At 31.3% G+C, this 17,223-nt stretch overlaps 1 protein-coding gene across 1 annotated transcript; it reads left to right on the top strand.

Annotated features, from left to right (window-relative positions):
- Positions 1–530: 530 nt before the first annotated feature.
- LOC143049744 (steroid 17-alpha-hydroxylase/17,20 lyase-like) lies at positions 531–15,396 on the top strand. The gene is made up of 11 exons (XM_076223454.1): positions 531–718; positions 1,210–1,358; positions 2,498–2,575; positions 3,608–3,706; positions 5,392–5,485; positions 5,952–6,107; positions 6,998–7,209; positions 10,489–10,617; positions 11,029–11,133; positions 12,908–13,042; positions 13,475–15,396. The coding sequence occupies exons 2-11, from the start codon at positions 1,211–1,213 to the stop codon at positions 13,825–13,827; spliced, it is 1,509 nt and encodes a 502-aa protein (XP_076079569.1). The 5' UTR covers positions 531–718; position 1,210; the 3' UTR covers positions 13,828–15,396.
- The last annotated feature ends 1,827 nt before the right edge of the window (positions 15,397–17,223 follow it).

Below are 17,223 nucleotides of genomic sequence, written 5' to 3'. Positions count from 1 at the left end.
AAACTTTACCGAAACCAGCATTATTATATTGAGAAACTGACAAGGATATGTCTCATATAGTCGATTAAGGACCTGAGATTGATAAATGATCGGTTCCTTCCATACAGTACTAGATGCAGCATTAACAATTCTCAATAAGGAAAATTCTTCACGTTATTATAATTTTGTACGTTTCGAAACCAACTCGTCTTATTTACACTTCGTTTAAAAATTGCATGACTAAAATTAAAAATGTTTTATTTCCAATTAAAGATTCATTAAAGGCATATACAAGAGCTTTCGTCATATTGCACACACATGCATAAGATTATACATAAATATGAATATGATTAAAAAGGACATTAGACATGTTAAAAGCACTGGTACGAGACGAAATATTTTTAGTATGTATGTACTCAAACAGTGTGTGTATATTAAAAAAATCTCGTATCGTACCATCAGTTAAACCGTTCTAATTCGTAACCCCGGTTAGTCCAGTTCTAGTCATATGCATACAGTTGATGACAAATATTTACACAGCCTACATATCTATTGTATACTGCACAATGAACTGACACAATTATATATAAATAACGGAAGATTTGATGAGTTTATTATAAAATTAAACGTATAAATATCTACATACAGATTGTATTTTGCCGGAACGTGTATTATCGATCTGCAGCAAGGAATCCTTTCTGGAGTTAAAAATATATTATCGAGCTGCGAACCAGAGAAGGTAAATGGAAATTATTTTTAATAACTATTATATATATTACATAGAACAATGATGTCAGGTTAATTTATAAATGGTTGCCTCCAATTAACATGATTAACCCCAGTGGCAAATATTACATGCATATATCTACCTCTTTAAAGATAAAATGGCATAATCACTTTTTTGGACCAGATAAACGTATATATGCTAGACAAGTTTCCGACCGTCAACTGATAATGAAAGTTTCAATATCACATGGCAGACAGATTTAACGCATACTTGTCATTCAGGAGTTTTTCCCTATTAGTCTTTGTTTAATTGGCATTTTAAAAAAAAAATTGCAGATGTATTTTTGTTTCCAATAAAGAACAGGTTAAATGTTTACCCTGTTCAGAACTACAATCAAAATTCCCCTAAAACTGTAATTGCTTATAAGTAAGAATCGTACAATTAGCATTTAAGTTTAAACTTTTTATACCTTTAATTGTATTTTCATTTACCTGTACTGACAGAATGTTGAGTTCAGTTATATCAACGTTGAATATCCAGGCAGTTCTAGTTGGTTTAGTAGTTGTACTTATTGTATACAAACTCAGACAAAGATGGAAGTATAATCTCCCTCCAGGACCATTTTGCTGGCCTCTGATTGGAAGTTATGAAGGTAATAACATTTTGTATGGCCTCTGATTGGCAGTTATGAAGGTAATACCATTTATTTGGCCTCATTATTATGTATGCTCAATATAACTAACAGCTAGTACTAGTATGCCAATTAAGTGACTTGTTGCTTGAAGGCTTTAAAAAGATAAGTTTCCTCTTACCAGACCGATTGAAAGGAGTTGGTCCGGTAAGGGCTGTTTTTGGCCTCAAATTTCAGATTCATCTAACGAAAGTTTTTGGACACTTTTTAAACACTTAAGTGTCTATTTCAATTGATTCTAATAGTGTATGTGAAAGATTTTAACTGATTTAGTAATTAGAAACGCTCTGATTCAAGCTTAGATATGAAAATTCTATCAAATATGCCAAAAAACGTCACTTTTCAGATGGTTTTTGTCAAAAATAAAAGTGGCCGCATCCGTGTTCATCCTTAAATTTTATAGATGTTTTGTATTATCATCAAATACAACTTACATTTCAATATTATGAATGAACACAAATACGGCCACTTTCATTTAAGACGGAAACCTTCCAAAAAATAACCAAACTGCCAAAAATTCTGAAGATTTCAGTAATTTAGCATGACTTAATGATGCTGGAATGCAATATTTGTGCATTGTTTTGTAAAAAACAGCTCATATTTATGTAGCAGAAGCATTTTACTTTCCAAAATATAGCTTAAAGATTACATTTTCACAATTTTCTAAAACTGCTATTTTTTGGGGCCAAAAAGGGGTCTTACTGAACCTACTCCTTTATAGATCATAACCTTAAAACTATTTTCTCATTTGTAAAAAAATATTTCATTATCAGACTATATTTCCTACTAAGACTAAACATTTTACCTGCTTGTAAACCGGTTTTCAGTCAGCATATCAGGAGAACACGATTCTTATTTTGTCCCCTGTCCATAATTTTTTTGATTAGATTTAATATGTTTGATGTATACGTATTTGTGTTTTCTGGATAAGTGTGTGTTTTTTCTGTTTAAGTAATATTGTGTTTCCTGTCTAATTTATTGTGTTTTCTTACTAAGTATTTTTATTTTCTGCCCAAGTAAGATCGTTTTGTCTAGTTATTAAATATTTTGGTTTACTTGTTTGTATAATTCAGATTAATGCGTAATTTCTTCAATTTCAGTTATCCAAGCCAAATTTCTACATGAAATATTTGTAAAATATGCGAAAAAGTATGGACCAGTGTTTACTGTTAGTGCAGGTAAGTAAACACAGTTGGAGAGATATTACATCAAAATGCATTTTAGTGTGTAGATAAAGGAAATCTCTTTGATCATTGTTGATTAGCTTGCTGAACCGTGAAGATATAATTAGGCTAGGTAAACTATCCTCCTTTAAGAGTAGACTAGTCCGACAGATAACAAATCAATCTGTCTGTAGGACTAGATTACTCCGAAAAGAGGGTGGTATACCTAACCGTATAATGACTCCACGGTTCAGCAAGCAAGCAAGCTAACCAATGATATTACCTTTTAACAACACACTCAATGCAATTTGCTTTAGGAAAATCAAGAGCTCGAAATAGCTAGGTTAAAATAGTGTCATTTAAGGAGAAATTGGCGACACTGTGTTTATTTATAGATATAATTTGATTAAAATTTTATATATGTATACCTGTATATTTTATGTCATTTTTTTTCAAGTTTTTAATAACACAAACATGTTAAAGATCGATGTTCCGAATTAGTATAGTTTGAAAAAACTAATGGGATTTAGAACATCAGAGCATGGTAGAATAATGACAAATTGTAAAATGGTAAAAGGAAATGGAGAATTTGTCAAAGAGAACACAACTCGATTATAGAGCACAAAACAACACAAGGCCACCAATGGGTTTTCAATGTCTCTAAATAGGAAAAGAAAATAATTTGCCTATTTAAGATAAAAGGATTTATCAAATTTTGCCAAAAAAATATATTTTCTAATTTCCAAAAAAAAAAAATGAAAAAAAAAAAAAAAGAAATTACGCAAACACATTACAAACACAAAATATCAGATAAACAACAACAAAAAAAAAACTGAATCAAATTGGAAAAACACCAAAATAAAAAAACGAAAGATACATGCAGTGGATACATCGGGGATTTGTGCAGGATTTCTTTTTAATATTCAAAGTTAATTCAAATGTTTATTCCTGTTAAATATTATCACATATAACACCCTTTATTTTTATATTGGGTGAGAAAAAAATGACAGCTAGCTACAATGTATGTACAGAAAGCTATTTTTACAGGACCTTATCATATGGTTGTTTTAAACGATATCAACAGCGTCACAGAAGCATTGGTCAAAAGCAAAGCTGATTTTGCTGACAGACCATTCATTCATTCAGGTATGTGTAGACTTAAAACATAGATACATAGATCCATATATACATAGACCAGATACTGTCATAGTTTTGCCCCAGAAACTGACCTTATATAAGTTATATATATGCAGATTTTGATATTTTATGGCGGCCATCTTGGAAAAAGCCGCCATATTTAAAATGCAAGGTGGGTCCATAGCTAATAGGTTTTGAAATATTAATAACTACTACCATGCCAAATTGGTGCTTTTATCATCAAACCCAAATTTTTTTTACCAATCAGGCGGACTATAAGGGCATTCGGCGATACAGTTGCGATCTCATGACAAATATTTTACATTTGCATTTCACATATTAAGCAATTCAAATCTGTAATACACACAGGCCTTTACTTTTAGAGATAACAGAGGTAGAAATTTGAGACATTTATTCTATTTATTTAAAAAATTTCATTGATGATTTTTTCATTTAAATTTGTACAAATAATTTTCGCACGTAATAAAACCTAATGCCATTTTAAAAAAGAGGGGTCCATGTACTCATTTTTAAGTTAGATCAGTTTAAATCATAAAAAAAAAACAGTCGAAAAGTGATTCTTTTTTCGATATGTCACAATATGAAGTCGCAAACTAACATTTTACGTTAACAACGTCATTACATGTACCTACCCTCTATCTGTATCGTATGCTCTTAGAATGAGTATATTAAATTTGATGTATGCCTTTTTGTGCTTCTTCGTTTACATTTGTTGTTTTTATAGTGTTGCAAGTATGTTTGTTTTGTTCATACTTTTAACGACAAAATTATTTTTGTGTCTAACTGTACGAATTTCAAACGCGCATTTTTATACCAGCAATGAAAACCTTCTTTCCTTTACGGGTAGACTTTATATACATAAATTAAGTGGTACAAGAAAAGCGAAATGAGTATGTTGAATTTGATGTATGCCTTTTTGTGATTCTTCGTTACATTTGTTGCTTTTATAGTGATATTAAGATGATAACACAATATTGACTGCTGTACCCCTATTTTGACATTTTTACTCTTTGAGTATGTTTGTTTTGTTCATACATCGTTGACAATGTAATGGAATTTGATGCGACTATCATACAAGTGAGAGGTTTAGCTAGCTATAAAACCAGGTTCATCCACCATTTTCTACATTAGAAAAGGCCTGTACCAAGTCAGGAATATGACAGTTGTTATCCATTCGTTTGATGTGTTTGGACTTTTGAATTTGCCTTTTGATTTTGGATTTTCCTTTTTGAATTTTCCTCGGAGTTCGGTATTTTTGTGTTTTTACTTTTCGCTACTCTGTTACAAAAGAACCAGCTTTTTAAAAGACTATCATACAGTGATAATATACTAGTAACAGAAACATGAAAGGTGCATGTCCTTGTATTTGAGAAAGAAGCCATTTAAAATTTATAAAATATTGAAAACAACGCGTTATTAATTTCTTGTGTCCGAAGCGCTTTTCTGGATTTACCTTCATCAGGAACGCTCAAAGCCAAACATTTGAAATCCGAAGATGTACAAGTATAATTTAGCAGAAAATGAATTTTGGAAAAACAAACTTTAAATAGCAACTGCTTGAAACCTATCAATTTAGCATACATTTTAATGACATCTCTTAAAATATTTATATTTCTTTTTGTGGTAAATGATTATCAGTATAATTTTGTATCTGTGAGAAATTGTGCTTTCAGCTCACATGTTAACGGAAGGAAGTAAAGATCTAGTTTTTGCTAAATATACACCAACATGGAAACTGCACAGAAAAATTGCAATAAAGGCATTAAGGTAGGAATCAAAATTAATGATTATTGCTTAAAACTTTACACACTTCTTTGTTATATTAATCTAAAGATCTGTTTACTTTTTGGTTTTGATTCAAAATTTTATTTTAGTGATATTTAGTTTTTTGTAAAAAAAAAAAAACAGGGTTGGGGGTTTCACATGTACCGCTGTGTCTCAAAACAATATATGGTTATTGCTTAAAACTTTCTCAGAAACTATTTATGCATAAAACCTCCACACAAGACGTCGAGCGTATCATGCGCTCATGGCGCAGCTGTTTATTTTGGATTAAATGCAGTCAAAATCCTATGGTACTGACTTAGATTAGTTTCCGTTATACACCTGATCTCTTCGGTGTTTATCAAGATAATGGTAGCGTTTAAGACAGACAACACATTACAATCACTGATTCCGGTTATTGCATAAAGTAGACAACAATAATAATAAGAAAAACACTTATTATTTGTAGGCAGTATATGGCAGGAAACCGTTTAGAGGAAGTTTTACATGCTTCAATGAACATATGTTTACCTTTAATGGCAAAAGAAAATGGAGCATTTAACCCAGAAAATTACATAGATTTAATGGTGTTCAATATTCTTAATGGTGTGTGTTTCGGCAAAAGGTAACCAGTAAATTTATATACAGTTCTAAGAACATGTTTATTTTGTCATTTTAAAATGTCAACGTGCGCAGTTCAATAAAAAAGCTCCAGACTGTAAAACATTTGAATTCAATAGATTACCTTTTTTGCAGAGGTTTATAGTTTTCATAAAAATTGAGAATTGATATATACTGATCAACTCGTGATACTCAATTTCAATTTAATGATAAACAAGCCTTTGGCAAGTTTATTTGTTTTGATAAGTCATTATAGATACCGGGCATACAATTTTGTACGCAAGACTCATCAGACTCAGTGACTCGGTGACGCTCGAATTAAAAAGGTTCAAAATATAAAGTACGAATTTGAAGACCATTAAGAACTCAAAGTTTAATTAGTTTAGATTAAGCATTGATTTTGTAAATTAGGAAATATTGAAAAGCATACGATTCGTGCACAGTAAATCCCTTGAAATGAAAATGGAGATGCTGAAAGTGGCAAAGAGACAACAACCAGACCAAAGAGCGGAAAACAACCGAAGTCAACAAATGGGTCTTCTATACAGCGAGAAAATCCGAGGCATGCTTTAGATGGCCCCTATATAAAAATGTGCACTAGTTCAGTGATAATGAATAGTAATACTTTGTTGGTATGTTGGTAGCTAATTATTGTTTAAAATATAAATGAAGTTTTAAAAGCAATATTTATCCGAATTTATATACTTGTAAACGTTGTTTACCTCATCAACGTTTTTCAGTGTTGAATTAAATGATTCAGAGTTTATTTTTGTTGGTATGCAGGAAGCGGATTTATTTTTCCTCTTAAGTATAAATTGAAAGTCTAAAACAACATCTATCCCAATTTCATCTAGCTAAGGCTGTAATTTTTATTCATCTATTGACTTTTTTCAGTGTTGAAGTAGATGATCCAGAGTTTATAAAATTGATGAAAATTATCAAGGAAATGCTTGAAATGACAGGAAGAGGTTTTGTTGAAGATATGTTCCCCATCATGTTTAAAATATGGACAACTTATAAGTACAGAACAAGCAACAACATGAATAATGAGGTCATCTCTATCATCAAAAGAAAATTCGAAGAACACGAAGAAACATTTGATTTAGGTATGTCAACAGGTTTGATGTGTTTATACAACAATTATTACAATACGTGTATGTTTCATTATATTACGTTATTTTGATTGGCTACAAACAATCTTGCATCATTCTGAAATTGACCTTCATTTCAAAATGAAATGTTAAATTCATGATGACATGAGGTTCCACAATAAAGTGCACAGGGTAAATAAAAAAAAACCTTGATAGAAATCGCGTTTTATGATCCTAGCAAAATAACGTTATTATAAGTATTGCACGCTTCCTCGTTAATTTTTTGTATCCTCTTCTATGCTGTTTATTAGTAATAACATAAACTTAGCAATGTAACTCTACTAGGTGTGTATTTTGACCTCTCTCCAGGTATGCTCCTTACCAAAACATTTGAAAATCTAAAATTGAGTGATCATAATCCTGTGAAAGTATCTATGCTTCTGTAAATAAATTTATTTTAGCTTGCTTTTGTCAACCGTTTGCTTCATTTTATACAGACCAAAATTGTGTTTCAATACTTGCAACTGTGATTTTGATGATATATAACTTAGCTATAAAGGGAGAAAAAATACCAATTAAGAGGGCAATAAAGTATTACTATATTATATTTTTACAAATTCAGTCTTGACGATGAAATCACTTGAACTCAATTTCACATTATTAAAAAGTAAAAGTTTTTCTTTTCCTTTTCCTTACCTGTGCACTTTATCGTTACATAGAAACTTGTGTCATCACAAAAATATCGAACGAAGAGGAAAATTTAAAATGAACAATCCTTGGCAAAAATGAAAAGCTTAACTCCACCAAATAAATGGATACCAACTGTCTTATTCCTGACTTAGTGCAACCAAATTTGTATGTAGAAAATGGTTGATTAAAACCTGGTTTTGAAGCTAGCTTAACCTCCAACTTTTATTATATAAACATATTAGCATTTGTTTTATTTTTTGATTGACTGATTGATGTTCAATGGCAATAATTTCATTTATGTTGAGAGTAATAGCAAATTTAAATAACAATAGATGATTAGTGTTTGTTCCGCGAGATGCGACGACTGGATTAAAGGGCTGGAGATTTGAACTGATCGACATCTGTTGACAGCTTGTCCTCAAATTTTCTCCACTTGATTCTTTTGTCTCATATCCGGGGTTTTAAAGGACAAACCAGATGATTTTTTTTATTGTAAATGTTGCAACATGCAATCTATGGACCCACCAAAGGGTTGAAGGATGCGTAACGATATTTTACTTCAAGAGAGACAGGCACTCAACTAACACGAGACATTACGTTAATTTTCTAATTCTGACTGGACACAGCTGCTAATCTATATGCGTGCTCAGCCATCAAGACTCTCAACTTTTAAACTGGTTCCTTTCTCATAACCGTATTAATGTGTTTTACTTTTATAACAGTATACCACAAATGGAATTCACGAAAATCAATATACCTTAAAAAGTACATAGTAATAAGGTCTAATGAAAAATGAAACATCAAGATCAAAGAAAGAACAAAAAGTGAAATAATATAAATACAAAACTCCAAAGAAATTAAAATCAGAAATTTAGTCCTTAATCATGTGGCAAAATCCAAAATCAAATCAAAAATCATATAACAAACTTATGTACAAAAACACTTCACAGAAAAACACATACACTTTCATCTACAATTACTACATACAAAACTACTTAACCACATTTATTTTCAAATTTGATTGTGCCTTTTTTTATTCTATTTATTAAGATGTTGTAGAGTTTGATTTCTTGTATGGACACTAATGTTAGGTTAAAATCTCTATGTGTTGCCCTTCAAATGTTTAACCTGTTTTTAGCTCACCTGGCCCAAAGGGCCAAGTGAGCTTTTCCCATCACTTGGCGTCCGGCGTCCGTCGTTTAACTTTTACAAAAATCTTCTCCTCTGAAACTACTGGGCCAAATAAAATCAAACTTGGCCACAATCATCATTGGGGTATCTAGTTTAAAAATTGTGTCCGGTGACCCAGCCAACCAACCAAGATGGCCGCCATGGCTAAAAATAGAACATAGGGGTAAAATGTAGTTTTTGGCTTATAAATCAAAAACCGAAGCATTTAGAGCAAATCTGACATGGGGTAAAATTGTTTATCAGGTTAAGATCTACCTGCCATGAAATTGTTTTCAGATGAATTGGACAACTGGTTGTTGGGTTGCTGCCCCTGAATTGGTAATTTTAAGGAAATTTTGCTGCTTTTGGTTATTATCTTGAATATTATTATAGATAGAGATAAACTGTGAACTGCAGAAATGTTCAGCAAAGTAAGATTTACAAATAAGTCAACAGGATTAAATGGTCAGTTGACCCCTTTATGAGTTATTGCCCTTTATAGTCAATTTTTAACCATTTTTCGTAAATCTATGTTATCTTTTACAAAAACCTTCTCCTCTGAAACTACTGGGCCAAATAAAATCAAACTTGGCCACAATCATCATTGGGGTATCTAGTATAAAAATTGTGTCCGGTGACCCAACCAATCAACCAAGATGGCCGCCATGGCTAAAAATAGAACATAGGGGTAAAATGCAGTTTTTTGCTTATAACTCAAGAACCAAAGCATTTAGAGCAAATCTGATAGGGGTAGATGATGAATTGGACAACTGGTTAGTAGGTTGCTGCCCCTGAATTGGTAATTTTAAGGAAATTTTGCCTTTTTTGTTATTATCTTGAATGTTATTATAGATAGAGATAAACTGTAAACAGCAATAATTTACAGCAAAGTAAGACCTAAAAATAAGTCAACATGACCAAAATGGTCAATTGACCCCCTAAGGAGTTATTGCCCTTTATGGTAAATTTGTAACAATTTTCATAAAATTTGTAAATTTTTACTAACATTTTCCCCTGGGCCAATTCTTATAGATAGGGATAATTGTACGCAGCAAGAATGTTCAGTAAAGTAAGATCTACAAACACATCACCATCACCAAAACACAATTTTGTCATGAATCGATCTGTGTCCTTTGTTGAACATTCACATAGACCAAGGTGAGCGACACAGGCTTTTTAGAGCCTCTAATTGCTTTTGCTGTTTTCTTGTTGATCTTATCCTCATATCGTTTTTTATTTATAATACTGAATGTACTTTAAATATAGTTCTAGAAAATAGCTAGAACATATTGAGTTGAGAATGTTGTTAATGGATAAAAACATGTAATTTTCCTTTCAATAGATTGGTAAACACTAGCTGTCACATTTGTTGTTTTGAATAACTTTTTTTTTTAAACTTAACTTAAAAAGAAATGATCTCATTACTGATTTCAGACAATATCAGAGATTTTACTGATTCCTTGATATTGGCAAGAAAAGAAGCAGAACAAGAAGAGAACGAGGAAATATTATCCCAGCTATCTGACACACATCTTAGACAAACTTTAATCGATATTTTTACTGGTGAGTTGAAATGAATAAATGTTTTGTTATAATCTTAGAGAAATAGAAATTTGAATGCGTATTTTCTTCTTTTATAAATATGGTGTTACTATTAGAAGTTAAACATGTTATAGGAGGCAAATGAATGATGAAGAAACGCCACACAGTTCTATATTTTGACTTTCAAAAAAAAGAAGGGAATGTGAACTTTACATTCCAAGATACATATATTTTTACGAAACTTCAAAGTACAAATGGCACAGTTTCAGCAATTAAAGGTGATTTAATGTGAAATTGCATTGTTTATATTAACACAAGTGCAACCTACAATAACTATAAGCTCGCAAAATGCTCAATTAATTTACCTTGTTTGTCTACATAATTTTGTTTTAATCATTTGTAATAATCTATTGAAAATATACATTTTAATAGCTGGTATCGAAACATCGACAATAACATTAGGTTTTGCGGTACGTTACATGGCTGGGCTACCAGATATCCAGAGTAAAGTTCAGGAAGAAATAGACAGAGTCGTTGGTGAGTACTTTTAAGTTTGCTTGTGTCGTTTTCTTGCCATGTTTATAAATAAACTGTTATTACCAATGATATTTTAACTGATCGGGCGGAGCTTACGTTTTAATTTGCATACGGACAATCTATCTGAAAATGTGTGTGATAAGGATGATTACCGTTATAATTATTATTGATTTCTAATCACATATCAGTGTCATCAAAGGAATTTACAAAAGAATGACTGGACACCTCATTTATGAGTTTATCATAAAACACCTTTCTATAGATGGACTTGTTTATTATAAAAGAGGAACGAACGATATTGAAGGGACAGTCAAACTCATCAATCGAAAATAAACCGACAACGCCTGGCTAAAAATGAAAGAAGACACACAGACAAACAATAGAACACATGACACAACATATAAAGCTAAAGTATAAGTGAACCGATAAAACTCCGGCCAGTCAAATAAAATAAATCGAGTAATAACAAAACTTGACCATCAACAAGCTTCAACTTCGTACTCTATTTGGACTTTCCTCTTTTTTGATTTGGGCATCGCTTTTGATATTTTTGTAAACAAAAAATGTGTCTGGCGAACAAAACTATAAACCTAGTAGCTTTGATGAGAATTTTGAAAGCTTTAATTTGTTTTATAATAATTTAATTTTGCATGTAACACGTCATTTGATTGCGGATTGTTCTTGTCTATCAGCTAATATATATAATTTTGTCATATTACCGTGACGTCATCAACGTTTTTTTTAATGATTTACTACTTTAAAAGGAATAGAGAATGATATCATAAGGAGTGACAAAAAAATTAAAATTCTGGCTATTTGAAATAACCTTAGAAATGTTGTGCAATGTAGAGTAGTATTTAAAAGTGTGCACCACATTTTTGATTTTATATCTCCATAGACAGAACAAATATTACAGTCATTCCCTTGTATTTAAAGAGTTTGATATATCTGAATATTTTTACTTCTGTCACATAATAACATTTTCATTCATACTTTTTACGCCTGTTTTTGTATAAATAAGACTTCTCTTGGTAGTAAAATCATATATCAAATTTTCCAACAGGTCACTTTGAAAGTATGATAAAATATTCTGACATTTTGACGTGCCTCATTCCATCATCTTGTTAATGGATGCTTCCTTTTCATAAAAAGTAAAATACAAAAAAACCTAACTCCAAGGAAAATTTAAACGGAAAATCCATAATCGAAAAAAAAATAAAAAAAATGTGACATTCCTAAATTGTACTTAAGTTTTGATTTGTAGAAAACGAGGATTAAACCTCTGACTTGTATGTCAGTGACACAAAATGCCATTATATTGACAAAATTTATATCTTTTACAGTGAAACGAAATCATATACCAAACACATAAAAGGCATGAAATTAACCTTTTACATTACGAATACAGTCCAAGAAATTGTATTTACTTACATAATGAAAAAAGACAACAGTAGTATACCACTTTTCGTAAGTCATACATCGATCGAGAGAAAACAAATCCGGATTACAAACTTAAACCGAATAAAACAACGAAACAACAGAAACACTAAAGTACAAAAAAAAAACGACAATGTAACACATATAGAAAAGAACTATAAGATAGCAACTGCCAATGATTTCTTTTTACATGAAACACTATTAATATATTGACTTATGGAAAGACTTTTTGAAAATTCCATATCTGATTTAGCTCCCTGAAAAATACAGTTATTGACACAAAAAGTTTGTAGTTTGCTTTGTATACCCAAATAAAAATCTCTCAAATTTTTAATAGGAAAAGACAGACTACCAACTGTTAAAGACAGAGAAAATCTCAGCTATACAGAAGCTACATTACATGAAGCTATGAGACTTGGTACAGCTACTCCAGTAGGTGTTCCTCATAGTACACTTTGTGACACACGAGTTGGTGAGTAATTGAATTAATCAGACTTTTACAATGTTGTAGGCAGTCTATTACCGATTTCGACGTTCCTCTTTTTTTTTAATTTGGATTGAATCAGACGTTTACAATGGTTGGGGTAGTCTTATCCCAATTTGAGTGATATTACTTTTACATTTGCACAAATTTTAAATATATTTACCGGTACAAAAAGATTACGTTTACGCGCCTTTATTTTACTGGTAAGTTTAGCAGTCAACATATTTTTTTTTGGATATGATAGAGACAATTGCAGGCGAGACAAAGCGTTCCTCGGAAATTGTATTGGGTTGTCTTTTACAGGTAGTTACGATAATCTGACAACATAATAGTCAGACGTTTGTATAAATATTCAAGGTAAAACATCTCTCCGAACTGTTCCACATATTATTATATTAATTAAATAGTGTTTTTTTTCAGGCGGGTATGATGTTCCAAAGGATACAATGGTTATGATTAATCACTGGGCACTTCACAATGATCCTAACCAATGGAAAGACGTGAATAAATTTGATCCGACACGCTTCCTGGACGAAAATGGAAAACTTGGTAAGAAACCAGACAGCTGGTTTCCATTTTCAGCAGGCAGACGTGGATGTTTAGGGGAATCTGTTGCTAAACCAGAACTTCATCTGATTTTTGCAACAATTATGCAAAAGTTCAAGATTACATTACCTGAGGGAACCAATCCTAAAATAGAACTAGCTGGATCAGGTGCCGTTGCACTACCTGCTCCGTATAAAGTCATTCTTAAAGAAAGAAATATTTTATAAACTCTCTTGACATTGAATTTTTTTTTCTGAACATTTTTTATACTTTTAGAAAAAGATATAGACAACGCTTTCATATCGATCCGGCCTATATTTAAAGTCGATCCGGCTCCAATAAAAAAGTATATTTATGAGGAATACAAATAAAGATATATATTAAATGTAATTCATTAATGTTTATGAATTTTATTATAATGTAAAAGGTGAACGGTAAAAAAACGACCGGATACCATAGACAACCTCCCAGTTTAAAATAATAATTGAACTATTTAAATTTGTTTTATTTCATACTTTAAATATGTTTTTGTTTAAGTGTTGCTAAGATAGTTACAAAGAACTAGCTAGACTTCTGATTTGATACGCCAAACGCGCGTTTCGTCTACATAAAGACACATCAGTGACGCTCATATTAAAATATTTAAATCTATCCCCTGGATAAGAATATCCTTAGTATTTTGGACAATTCGTATATACAAAATTTAGTCCTGATATATATGATGAGTTTATTTACAACCACTGGGTCGATGCCACTGCTTTTGAGATTTATTTCCCCGCGGGTATCACCAGCCCAGTAGTATGCACTATTTGTGCTGATATGAATTATCATTGATATGGTTATATATATAAATAAACTGTTTACAAAATTTAGAATTTTTGAAATACTAAGGCTTTTTTACCTCAGGCTTAGATAACCTTAGCTGGATTATGCAAAATGTTTAGGAATTTTCGTCATCAATACTCTTCAACTTCGTACTTTATTTGGCTTTTTTAACTTTTTTGGATTAGAGCGTCACTGATGAGTCTTTTGTAGATGAAACGCGCGTCGGGCGTATATACAAAATTTAGTCCTGATATCTATGATGAGTTTATTTGCAAACAGATTTTATTTAAATGACCATATAGTTGAAATTCGTGTCAACATCGAAGTGCTGACTATTGGGTTGGTGATATCCTCATAACGAACGAACACCAGCAGTGGTATCGACCCAGTGGTGTTAATAGTTAAAGATAATAGGCTCATAATTTTATACACAAGACACGCGTTTCGTCTACATAAGACTCATCAGTGACGCTCATATCAAAAATATTTAAAAAGCCAAACAAGTATAAAGTTTGAGAGCAATTACTTTATCTTCTGATACCATGGTATCTGTACCTGATCAAATATTTGCATCATTAATTTTATATTAGAATTATTTTAAAAGATACTTTAATCTTTATTTTTCTCACTTAATATCAAACACAACTGATATATTGAAACTACATTTTATGTAATAAAAAGAATTAAGCCTCAGATAAAATAAGAAATAATATGATTTTGAAATCTATTCATATAATTTTTCGTACATAAATGACAGTGCATCATATAAGCATCTATAGGCTGGTTGGTATAGCTATACATATATATTGACTGCATATTTTTTGAATTGTAATATAGTGTATTTTATGTTAATGTAGCAAGTTGCACTTTAAAATAAAAAAAAATATTTATCTATGAATACTTTATTAAAAAAATTGATTGGCAATAGGAATAAAGGTAACAGTAGTAAACTGCTGTTTAAAAGTCATAAATCAGGGTGTTATTGATTTATTTTTAACTAAAATCGAGGGAAACGCATCAACTATGAGAGGCAAATATTGGAACAACAGGAACACTGAACTGCACAAAACAAAACCCAACAACACCTAAACACCTGAATACATAAAAACGAACTACTTGAATTAGATTACAACTATCATATCCTGACTTGGTACAGGACACATTATGAAGAATTGATGGGTTAAACCTGGTTCTAAGGCTTGCCGATCAAATGAAATATTTACATGTATTTTTCATGTGATCAAAAACAAAACAAATTACGAGATATTTTTCAGAGCTGTCGTAAGTCTCCAATCGATGTAAGATGTTTTTTTTTACCAGAAAATGTTTTACTATATGCAAAATGTTTTACTATACGCACTAAACATAGCATTGTCGTGGCTTTTTTTTTATTGTTATTTTAAAATTTTAAGATAAGTTTATGAGTATGATTTCGTGCATTTATTTTTATTTTTTTTTCTATTTCTGACGGAACTTCATGTATTTAAAGTCCAATCTGTGACTTTAAATGACTAATTATGATACGAGCGCAGTTCTTATTCCTTATGCTTTAGTCTCCTTTCTCACGTGACATTATATTATACATTTTATACACTATGTTATTTTTTTATTTTTATTTATCCATGCCGAAAAAAATACCAGCATATAAGAACACACGATACTTTCTAGAGCATAATTATACAGTTTTCAGTAATAAAGATCTCAAAAGAGGGTGACTGGGCAATGAACTCTTCATTAACTATTTGGCGGGAAATTAATGCACTGTTTCATTGCATAGCAACAAATACCTGTTCATTAAGTCTTTCCCAACAAAAAGAAAAACAAATAGTCGAAAGCTGAATTCTGTGAAGGTGTCTGACCACTCATTTTACCCTTTTTAATTTATGTTAACGAAACTCTTCCCTAAAAAGTGCTTTTAATGTCATTGTTAACTTAAACTAACCAACACATTTGCGGAAATGAAATTTTAAATGAATGAAAAATATTAGCCATTGGACGTCAAGCAAACATTAATCAATCAATCTATTGAGTATTAAAATTTCAAATCAATTTCGGGATTTATTTTCTTTCTTTATTTTCAATGACAGTAATTTAAAGAATAAACTGCGTGTCCGCTTTAGGGGTATTCTTGCCAGTTGAACAGACTTATAATTACATTCAAAAATAAGGATAGATGACATTAAATTCGTTGTCTTTTGTTTTAAAACATCGTTGGTCAAATAGCTAAAGTATTCCATATACGTTGTGAGACGAAGACTATTTTAATAAGGACGTTCCCGATTATGAATAAATTTGGTTGACGTTTTTCACACTTGAAAAGAATATCTATTCGTAATTTTTCGATTCCATTCCAAGAAGATCCTTAAATTTCCTGTCAATTTTTTAAAACATCTTTTTTTTCAAATAGCTGAAGTATTCATGCGTTGTGAGATTTATATTTTGATGAGAACATTAATTCTTAAATAGGTAAATAAAGATCGCTTTGGATGGACTAAATTATATAATTAGGGCCCCGCCTTTAGGCGGGTCGCCCTATAGTGATCAGTCTGTCCGTCCGTCAGTCCGTCCGTAACACTTTAACTTTGTGTCCGCTCCATATCTAGAGAACCATTATGATTTCATACTTTATACTTTACATGTTTATTAACCACCACCAGAGGGCGTGTCATGATGTATGTACAACTTCCTAGGTCAAAGGTCAAGGTCAAAATACTTGGTTTCAGTTGACAACCCTGTGTCCTGTGGTGAAGATCGTGTCCGCTCTATATCTTGAGAACCGTTATGATTTCAAAGTTTAT

The sequence above is a fragment of the Mytilus galloprovincialis genome, chromosome 10 (assembly GCF_965363235.1).
Source record: "Mytilus galloprovincialis chromosome 10, xbMytGall1.hap1.1, whole genome shotgun sequence".
Lineage (NCBI taxonomy): Eukaryota > Metazoa > Mollusca > Bivalvia > Mytilida > Mytilidae > Mytilus > Mytilus galloprovincialis.
Note: the sequence above shows the minus strand (reverse complement) of the source record. Positions and strands in the feature narration are given on the sequence as shown.

Coding starts and splice junctions, on each gene's coding strand:
- LOC143049744 (XM_076223454.1), top strand. CDS start 1,211: ATGTTGAGTTCAGTTATATCAACGTTGAATATCCAGGCAGTTCTAGTT. Junction 2,576..3,607: donor AGTGTTTACTGTTAGTGCAG/GTAAGTAAACAC, acceptor CTATTTTTACAG/GACCTTATCATATGGTTGTT. Junction 3,707..5,391: donor CAGACCATTCATTCATTCAG/GTATGTGTAGAC, acceptor TTGTGCTTTCAG/CTCACATGTTAACGGAAGGA.